This window comes from Camelus dromedarius, chromosome 29, assembly GCF_036321535.1.
Source record: "Camelus dromedarius isolate mCamDro1 chromosome 29, mCamDro1.pat, whole genome shotgun sequence".
Lineage (NCBI taxonomy): Eukaryota > Metazoa > Chordata > Mammalia > Artiodactyla > Camelidae > Camelus > Camelus dromedarius.
The window spans coordinates 21,647,899-21,658,552 of record NC_087464.1 but is presented as its reverse complement, the minus strand read 5'-3'; the positions used below and the strand labels follow the sequence as shown (position 1 = coordinate 21,658,552).

General features: G+C 54.9%; 1 protein-coding gene across 3 annotated transcripts in view; it reads right to left on the bottom strand.

The window, feature by feature from the left end:
- Positions 1-245: 245 nt before the first annotated feature.
- TMEM266 (transmembrane protein 266) overlaps positions 246-10,654 on the bottom strand; it is a 102,211-nt gene continuing 91,802 nt past the window's right edge. For all 3 annotated transcript variants that reach the window (XM_031440760.2, XM_031440762.2, XM_064480676.1), the window contains 2 exons: positions 2,308-2,370; positions 246-1,469 (listed from right to left, as the gene is read on the bottom strand). In XM_031440760.2, the coding sequence (XP_031296620.2) occupies positions 874-1,469; positions 2,308-2,370 (659 nt within the window). In that variant the 3' untranslated portion in view covers positions 246-873. The remainder of the gene's footprint in view (positions 1,470-2,307; positions 2,371-10,654) is intronic.

The following is a 10,654-nucleotide window of genomic DNA, read 5'->3' as shown; positions in this document are numbered from 1 at the left end:
TAGGGAAGACAGAATTTTAAGCTCCATCTTGGTGGGGAGATGATGGAGGGGAAGGAGTCACACAGCCAGGCAGTGTGAGCGCTTCCCACCCAGGGTCCAGGGCTCCTTCCACTCTGTAAAGGCCTCAGGGCCACCAGAGAGGGGTGGGGGCTCCCTGAGTGGGTTTTGAGGGCCAACACGAATGAGCCACTCCGGGTTCCACACCTGGGCTAGCAACCACAGGGACACCTCTGCCTTCTGACGTCTCAGTGCAGCTATTTTTTATTATTAAAGCCAAGAGTGGAAAATGACTGTCCCCCCACCCACATGACCCTCCCACCCACTTCCAGATCCATCCCTTTATGTCCCGTGAAGGTGAAAACTAGATTTGTCTTGAAAAGACTCGGAAACGCTCATGCCTCAGTGAGAGAATGAGGACAAATGGAAGCGGCTCAGATGGTCTGTCGGCTCCACCCAGGATTCCTGGAAAAGACGGCTTGGGGGTGGGGCTGGGCAGCCCCTGCTCACAGTGCTGTTCCCGAGGGTCCGGGGTGGGAGTCAGGAACAAAGGCAACGGAAGAGGCTGAGCTGGCCCCCACGCTCTACCCTGCTGAAGCTGGGCCACAGGCTGGTTTTTGTAAAAATGGTTTTAAAAAACCCCAGCCACGAGCACCACCCTCCCCTGAGCAGGGCAAGAGGAGGCGCCAGCTCTGGGCTTTGAGGTCTGAGGCATGTGGCCTCCTGGCCTGGCGTCACCTCCCTGGAGGCAGGCAGCACCCTGAGGGAGGCCAGGCAGGCTCCTGGGCCCCGAGTGTGACCCTTGGTGGCCTCCGGGGCCATGGGAGAGCATTGAGATGGCTGTCTCCCCACCTCCACGCAGCCTGCCTGGAGGCTCTAGGCTTCAGGGACCCTGTGCAGCTTTTGTTCTTTGGATTCCAAAGATCTGAACTTCTCCTCCAGCGCAGGCACAGCAGGCTGGAAGTGGATCACAGGCTTGATCTGAAAGACAGTGAAGCCCTCCTGGTTCTTCTGGTTGAACAGACTTACCCTGTGCTTCAGCTCGGGGCTGGTTTGGGCCGAGCCCGCGGGGCTGGGCCAGGCAAGCGGGGCTGGGTCCAAGGCCCTCTGGGATGGGCAGGGGTCCTCCGACAGGGAGGACAACAGGTCCTGGACCATGGCCTCTGCCATCTGCTGCTTGGAGGGTGGTGGCAGTGGCAGGGGAGAGGGACTGGGCTCAGAGGAAGGCTCCTCGCGGGCGGTGCTGCAGTCCGTGGAGGAGCCCAGCGTCTGGCTGCTGTCGCTCTGGGCCCGGGTGACAGAGCTGCGGGTGGTGCGGGAGGCGCTCTCGGAGGTGGCGCTGGCGCAGGTGCCGTTGCTGCCGAGCTTCAGGGGCATATCGACCGAAAAGAGGTCAGAGGAGATGTTGGGCTGGTGGATGTCTATGGCTGCCGTGGTGACCATGCACACAGCTGGTTCTGGGACACCGCTGTCTGCAAGAAAGGAGGGGCTGCGGGTCACACTTCACCCTTGCCACACCTCTGTGCACCCGGATGGGGGCAAGTCTGAGATGACCCAAGTCTAGGAGTGGGGATGCATGGTGGGCAGTGAGTGGATTGGGAGGGAGGTCCAGGCTAGGGATGGTGGTCTTTGAAATCAGCAGATTAGGTGAGACTTTGGAAGAGGAGAGGGAAGAGTAAAGAGGGTCTTAGGGGGCTAAACTGTGGAAAAGAAAAAATTCAAATACATTAAACATGAAACACAATATAGCCTTCTAGCCTTACAGTGGAGAGTCTACAAGGATTTAAGGGCTGTGAAACCCAAACTACAAGATTCAAGACATTGGCTAAGGAGAAACAAGACACTGGAGGACTGGATATTGTTTTAAAACTCAACCTTTCCCATAAGTGAAAAGCACTAGGTCCCCTGGGACTTGACCAAGTGCAGGAATGAAACATAAATCAAGTGGGGACGTGCCCAATGCCTGTTGCTTCTCAAGCCCAATTATGCTGTTGCCTCACCCCCGTCACACTCATCCTGAAAGCTGCTCAGGTTGGGAGGTGCTGAGGTCACTCACATTTCTTGATTCCAGCCCCTTCCATGCCAGGGTGCCCCATGTCACTCTTTGGAGATCCCAGAGCACTCCCACCCCAGCACCCACAGCTCTAGGGCTGGAGTTTGTCGGGAGCCTTGAGCTCTGCCTGCAGTTGTGGTTCACAGGCACTGGGAGATGGGCAGCCAGGCAGAGCCGTCCCCACCCTCGATTTGAGGGGTTGCCCGGGCCACACAGAGGTTCTGGTACTTGCAGACCAGCCGCCAGCACAGACTTACCACTGCTGGGCCCGTTGTAGTACTGACTGATGTAGCTGTTCATGTCATCTTTCACCACGGCTTCTACAGAGGAGGGGACGGAGAGGGGTGAGTGTGATGGAGTGCCAGAGCGTCCAGGGGTAGGGGCTGTGGCCAGTTCACGCTCCCCTACCCCAGTACTCCCACCCCTACCCCCATCACCACAAGAGGAGGCACTTGTCTCCCACAAGCTCTCTGCCGCTTTCTGATCCTCCATAGGGACTGCATGTCTCATTTGCCCCAGGGCTGGGCTGGACTGGGTATCAGGGACCCAGGTTCTGGTGAAGCATCCAGCTTGCTGTGACAGGATGGGCCCTTTACTTCGCTCCTCAGTTTCCCCACCTCTGAGATAAGGGGTGTGGAAAAGTTCCTCAGGACTCTTTCTGCCAGGATGTCATGAGTCCCTGAATCCACATGAGGTTCTCAGGGTCACCATGAGTGCCGCCCTCAATGCAGAAGCCTCAGAGCCCTGTCTGCAGCCTCACGCAGCCAGCGGCAGAGGCTGATCATGGACGACGACCCCCTGGTCCTGCACCCGAGGACCCTGTCTTCCACACTGCACAGGCATGGACCTGGGGCGCCGGGCATCCCCACCACCGACACCATTCCTAGTACATGGTAAGTGCTCAGTAAATCGTTGCAGAATGAATAACCAATGAGAAGGTATAAAGCTGTCCAGGTCAAGGGAGATGGTGTGGGAACAGGGTCTCAAAGAAATACTGGTTCCTTGTCCTGCTAGGGGTGGGGAAGGAACAGGAGAGGAGAAATTCAGACACCGGAGAAGGGGGAGGGGGAGAGCAAATGACAGGAGACCACAAAAGCCACCCTAAGGAGCTGAGCCTTGTCCCAAGCACAGTGAAGGAGCCACGGGAGACTCTGAGCACAGTCTGGTGTGAGTCACTCCCAAGGCTGCGGGGAGAGTGACTGGGAAGGTGCCAGACTTCAGACAGGGAGACCCGAGACTGCAATGCCCAGGTGAGGGAAGTCAGGCGGTGAGGGAGCGTGGGTGGTGCCTGATGGGGCAAAAGAGAAGGGTGGGGGTCCACACCCCGAGGAGCCATGGTCTGCAGGTGACTGGATCCAATGCTTCGGTGGCCGCCTTCCTGCGCACACCTGAGATGGCTGCAGGAGCCAGTCTGCCCTGGTGCTGGGAGGCCATGTGGCAGAGCACACAGCAACCTGGCTCTTAAAAGCTTTTTTGGCCTCTTTTGATCTTTAAATGCCTGCGGTCAGAGGTGTGTTTTGCATTAATGCCTGCGCTGAGGGAGGGGCCCCAGGCTGGCCCCAGGCTGGCTCCAGGCCCTGCTTCAGGATCAGCCAGCAACGCTCCCCCAGAATCAGACAGCAACACTCTTCTCTGGCCGTTCATAATTTATGTTGTAAATGCTGTCTAGCCCTGCAGGCCGCCTTGGGAAGTGGGAGGTGGCTGGAGTGACTGCTCCCAGCAAGCAGTGCGAGGCGGAAGGCCAAGGGGTCCACCAGGCCAGACAGGAGGTTCTGGTCACTTATCTTGGTTTATCCTGAGGCCATGGCAGCAGGGACTTGTGATGCAGCTGTAGAGAGCCAGCCACGGGATGTGGGCAGGACTGTGCACTCAGCTAAAGTATCCACTGACCCATGAAACTACTCCAAACGGGCTACTCGCAGGAGGCGGCCTGGAGTGAACGAGAAAAACCCAAACCTTGGGTCCCTTCCTGGTGCTGCCACTGGCCCAGCAAGGGGGCTTGAGCAGGTCACATCCCCGATTTGGGCCTCGTTTTTTCATCTGTACCACCAGGGTGCTGGCAGGGCTCTTACAGATGGTGACACCACAGGGTTAGCGGGCTCCCGACCCCTCCGCCAGCCCTGAAGTTCCAAGAGGTGAGAGTGCAGAGTGGGAAGGGACCGGAGGCCCCTGGCCTATTCCTCGAGCCCCCAGTGCAGGAATCCCCTTGACCCCTGCCTGACGGGGGGCTCCCCCCAGCACGGCCTGGGCACCGCAGGGGAGGGAGCTCCTACACCTTTGTTGAGCAGCTTCTCATTCATCTGTGCTCAACAGGATTAGTGGGCCTGACCCTCTGCCTCCAAGGAGCACAGTCAGGGCCTCCTGGGGACATCCCTGCCTTGGTCAAGCAGCCAATCTCCATCTAATCAGGAAATGCCTACTGTGTGCAAGCCCTGTGGCTCCTGGTCCTGCCCCCCAGGCGCCCTTTCTGCTTGCAGTCATACAGACAGGCCATCCGACACCTGGAAGGCCCTCACATCCCTCCTGACAAGTCTCTTCTCAGGAACCACAGTCCGTTTTCCACCCCTCCCCAGTTTTCCAGCCTCTCCGCTCTGAAAGCTTCACTGTGGGTTCCAAATGTGACCAGAATGGGGGGAGGAGAGAGGAGGGAGCTGGTGTTTACTGTGCCCTTCAGAGCGCCAGACGGCAGGTTCCGCGTGTCACACGCTGGTCTCCTTTAACCCTCACTGCTGCCCTGCAAGGCTGGGGTGGTTTAGCAGACCAGTCCTTCCCAAGGTCTGGCGTGATCATTCCCCTAATGCAGCCTAACATCTTCCAAGGGGGTTTAGCAACCGCCCCCTTCTGCTGACTCATGAGCTTGGGGCCGATGCCTCTCTGCAGGAGCTGGGGCCAGGCCAGCCAGACCTCTGCCCTGCCATGGCCGCGTAACCCCCACCGGGGACTTCACGTTTATCATCTCAGGCAAATGTCAGCCTGTTGGTTTCAGCCCAGAGGTGCAGCCTGCTGAAAGCATTCTGAATCTTGATTCTGTCTACGAAAGTATCCTCTCTGCTGACTCAGCGTTGCCCATTGATTTGAGGATGCTCACATCTTCACCCAAGCCATTGATAAAAATAACCAGACATCTCTCCTGAGCTTCTGACCAGCCTGGCCAACTTGACAGCTCCTCCTGGGTGACCTCCAGCTACCTCTGACTCAACATGTCCAAGATAGGACTCAGTTTCTCCCTCCGCTCCATCCTGGTGAGTGGTTCCCTCGCCCACCCAGGCTGGGGCCCTGGTCACTTGCCCATGCTTCCTGTCCTCCTTCACTAACAGCCCAACTTCTGCCAAATCTGTGACCAGTCAAGGGACCCAGATGCCCTCTCCTCTGGCCGGTAGTCCAGCGTTAAGTCAGACCTCAGAGAGAGCCTTCCCCCGGACTCTCATCATGGCTATGGGATTGCTCACTCCATGGAGACGCTGACCCAGGTCTCCAGGTGGCCACTGGTGGTCTGTCCAGTCTGCATTTGCTCCCTCTGCTCCAAACCTGTACCTACACGGGGGCCTCAGAGTGAGCTTTAAGACAAGTCTGAAAGCAAGGCCTGCCTGGACTTCTCTAGCAGTGCTGACGCTGCCCGCCCCCCCGACTCCCCGCTCTCTGCTTCAGGCAGGCCCTCTTCACAACTGACCACTTGGGTGGAGGTTCTGTCCTCATCCACACAGGGGCCCGGGAGCCTCTGAGGGCGGGGGCCACATTTCACTGACTCTCCCCAGCACTTAGCATGGGGCTTGGCATATGCCAGCCACCAGTAAACAGGGTGACTGGACAGTGACTCTGGCTGGGTCAGGAGCCTGCAAGGCCTCCCAGGACCATGCCCCTCACCCTCTGGGCGCTCTTTGCAGCATGCAGCACAAAGCCTGGCTCCCTGTGCCTGGTACTTCCTGCCCAGAGACGAGTGACTGCTGGGTGTCTGGGAGCTTGAGGGGAGGGAGGAGAGACAGGCACAGACCCTCGTGGCCAAGAAGAGGCCCTCAGTCAGCCTCCACAAGGGGCTGCCGACCTTCCATCCTAGAATAACCCCTCTGCCCCAGGGTTTGTTTTGATTTGGCACCAAGGAGCCCTAGGGCCAAGTAGGAACCACCCCACAGAAGGACTGAGCTGGCTGACCCTGAGGGTACAAAGACAGGCTCCAGGAGAAAACAGCCCAGGTGTCATCCCAAGCCCTGCAGACATTTGCTGTGTGGTCTTAGGCAAATTTCTAGCCACTCTGAGCCTCAGCTTCCTCACCTGTAAACGGGGATAAGAAATGTCTACATGCTGGTGAGCCTTACGATTTACTGAGATAATGAAGGTCAAGTCTCACCTGGGGCTGTCCCTCACCTCTCTGAACCCCGGCCCGCAGTGTTTGCTGCCAGCCCCAAAGTCTCGGGTCATTTCTGTAGCAGCTGCCACCGCTGCTCTTGGCCGCCCAGCGCCCTTCTTCCTGGGTGTGCGCACTCCGCGAAGCGATTCTGACTAATCCTCCCAAAGCTGGTTAAGTGCTGTGGTGGCAACGCTCATCATGTGGGTTTTGCTCCTTGGGCAGAGCCCCAACCTGCCCAGCGAGGCAGAGCTGGAGAGAAAGGGGCTAAGTCAGCCAGGCCTCTCAGAGGCAGCAGGACTAGCCAGGCTGTGGGGTCCAGGGGGCCAGGACTGCACTTCCCCACGTCCCCTGCAGACGCGGGCCCCAGCGCCCAGAGGGAAGCCCTGATTTCTGGTCGGGGCTCCCGCTCCCAAACTCCAGCTTGCTGGTCCACAGCTTGGCAGCCCTCACTAGGGGAGGACACTGACATTCACTGAGCACCTGCTGTGTACCAGGCATGAGAGCTGGACATGTGACCGAACGTTCAGTCCTTCTCAGTGAAGATGTGCTTCTGCTATGATTCTCACTTTGGAAAAACTGGGACTCAAACACAGGACCAGCTGCATAAATTGTGGGGCCCCTTGTTTAAAAGCATTAAGGCCCCAAAATAAACTTCACTCATATGTGGTCAATTACTTTACAACAAAAGAGCTAAAAATATACAATGGGGAAAGGACAGTCTCTTCAACAGATGGTCCTGGGGAAACTGGACCCCTATCTCACATACACAAAAAATTAACTCAAAATGGATTAAGACGTGAATGTAAAGACCTGAAACCATAAAACTAGAAGAAAACATAGGTGGTAAGCTCTTTGACATTGGTCCTGGCGATGATATTTTTGGATCTGACACCAAAAGCAAAGGCAACAAAAGCCAAAATAAATAAGTGGGACTCAACCGAACTAAAAAGCTTCTTTACAGCAAAGGTAACCATCAACAAAATGAAAGGCAACCTTCTGAATGGGAGAAAATCTTTGCAAATCATATCTGATGGGGGCTAGTGCCCAAAATACATAAAGAACTCCTACAACTCAATAACAACAACAAAAAATAATCTGATTAAAAAACAGGCTGAGGATCTGAATAAACATTTTTCCAAAGAAGACGTACAGATGGCCAAAGGGACATGAAAAGGCGCTCAACTTCACTAGTCACCAGGGAAGTGAGGTATCACCTCACACATGGTAGAATGACTATTATCAAGAGGACAAGAAACAATAAATGTTGGCAAGAATGTGGAGAAAAGGGAACCCTTGTACACTGCTGGTGCAGCCGCTGTGGAAAACAGCATGGAAGTTTCTCAAAAAACTAAAAGGAGAACTACCATATGATCCAGCAATTCCATTCCTGGGTATACAGCTAGAAAAAACAAAAACACTCATTCAAAAATATACATGCACCCCAATGTACAAAGCAGCATTATTCACAATAGCCAAGATATCCAGGACATGGAAACAACCTGAGTGTCCATCAACGAAGGGATAAAGAAAATGTGATACAAACACATGGATACACACATATACATACGATGGAATATTATTCAGCCATAAACCAGAACGAAATCTTGCCATTTGCAACAACATGGATGGACCTAGAGGATTTTATGCTAAATGAAGTAAGTCAGACTGAGAAAGACAAATACCGTATGATCTCACGAATATGTAGAATCTAAAAATAAAAAACCAAAAACAAGCCAGAAAAAGCCCTGAGTTCATAGATATAGAGAACAGATTGGTGGTTCCAGAGGCGAGGGTTGGGAAGGTAGGTGAAATGGGTGAGTGAAGAGGGTCAAAAGGCACAAACTTCCAGTTATAAGTCATGGGGATGTAATGTACAGCATGGTGACTATAATTAACACTGTATTGTGTATCTGAAAGTTGCTAAGAGAATAAATCTTAAACATTCTCACCATAAGAAAAAAATTCTATGTATTGTGATGGATGTTAACCAAACTGATTATGATTTTGCAGTTATACAGATACCTACTCATTACCTGGTATACCTGAAACTAATATGTCAATTATTTATATATATATATATATTTGTCAATTACACCTCATTGAAAGAAAAAAAGCATCAAGAAATTTCAGGAGAGTAACAGCAGAGCATTCAGTCAAGTGTGAGTCCCTGGGTGACTGCTGCATAGGTCACCCCACCGTGCAGCCAGTCCTGCTCAGACTGAGTAACTTGTTCAAGGCCAAGTTGAGATTCAAACCCAGCCCTGAGTCAAACCCATGTCCCTCCCTCAGTACCACCCACACCCTCTTCCCTGTCAGCCGCCTCCCTGTGAAGCCCCACCCCCAGGTCTGTTTCTACAGATCTGGGGCTCCCCCGGCTCCCCGGTGCCCCCTATCAGGCACACAGACCAGAAGGCCAGCAGTGGCAGGAACCTCGACCTGCCTCCATCAGCACACAGGCCTCTCCTCTCCCAAGGTTACACACTGGTGCCAGCTCTGCTTGGCAGAGGGAAGGCCCAGACCAGCGGGCCTGGTGCACCTCTGTGGGGGTTTCTCGGAGGCTGGTGCAGCGTAGGGGGACGCCGAGGTTCACTGTGAAATATGGTGAATGCCGTGGCACTCCCACCAGGGGCTGTAATTCATGAGTTACGGGCCAGCTTCAAGCCTAATAAATTTGGGAGGGAAGCATTAATGACTACACAGGGGTACTGTGAACTTGGCAGGCCCCGGAGCCGGGAACTTTGCAGCCTGGGTTTTAAAAATGATTTGTGCAGGAGCAAGTTTAAACAGAAGCTGGTCGGCGTTAGTCTGACTGTGACCCACTGGCAGCTGCTGAGACCGCGGGAGCCGCTTCTCCTGCCTGGGCTGAGGCCAGCAGGGCCCTCTCCCGAGGCTCCTGTGACTTGGCGCTCACGCCTGCAGGTTCACCCCCAGGTTGTCTGTGTTCTATTGTGACATGGTGAGCCTCAGAGCCCTCGCTGGCCTGATGGTCATGGTTAGCAACAAACGCTGCCCTTTCTCCATTTCTAGAGCACCCCTAGCTTGTCCAGCCATAATTTCTAATGTCATGGAAATACCTCCCTGGACACAGCCCCTGGTCAAAGAGAGATCAGCTGGGGGGTGCCCTGTCTCCCTAGCCCATCTGAGGCTGTGAATCATGCATGCCACTTGCTAGACCCCTAGGCTTCTGCCCTCTGCCCCCGAGGCATTGGCTTTCCTATTGTCGGCTCCGGTGACTGGCCATCAAGTGGCTGATAGGGAATGCACTGTGCTGGGCGGAGTGGGCTGGGCCAGGGGAGCATCTATGGGGCTGGGAGGAGGTGGGGACATCACAGAGGAGATAAAAGGGAGATTGGGGGTGGGATTCCAGGGCTAGACTGGGGTGGGGTGGGGGTGGGGCACTTGCAACTGTGTGTTTAGCATCTCTATGGGAGGGTCAGCACAGACCCATGACACCCGGCCTGGGACATGCAGCCCATCACTTTCTCCCTTCCTATTCTGCCCCCTCTGCTTCCTCCTGAAGTGGCCCACCATGGGGACTTCAGAGAGGGGAGGAACAGGGTGGAGAGGCGGGGACTCAAAACTTCAAAGCACTCCTAGAATGAGTGGGATTATTCTAAAGATTTGGTTTATTGGCAGACTCTCTGAGCCCAGATCTTGACTCCCTGTGAATCCAAATGTGGCACCAGAGGTCCAGGGTATGGAGGTCATTGGCTGAGGGGACAGTAATGGCCAGGCTGTTATGTCTCGAGAGCTAAGGGTCTGGATGAGAAAGACAGAGGTGCTGTGGAAAGTGTGGCTGGACTGGAGGTGCTCAGTGTTTAAAGGTGGGCACACCTGGAGAACAGCAGCAAGCAGGCGCAAGCGCCAGGTGAGCTCAGTGTCGAAATGGGCTGTGAGCAGCTGCCACACCCGACCAAGGGGCCGCCCACTAGGAGAGCAAGGACGCAGCTCCTCCAGCTCACTCCGCTCCATCGGGAGGAAGACCCCAGGGTGGGCCAGGAGATTGTAAACCCGCTCCTCCCATCCTTGGGAAGCAAGATAAAGTGGGCAAAAGCTGCTGCTGACTTCTAGAACTTTCAAAAAAAATATTCTTGTATTCTGGATTCTACAAGCACCAGCGTGGGGAGCTGAAAGCCAAGAGTGGGGTTTCTGGGGTGGGCTATTACCAGATGGCCCCTGAGCCCCGAGAAAAGGTGTAGGGCCGCAGGACCCACAGGGGAACAGGTGATGTCACAAGCCTTATTTTGTTCTTTGATCAG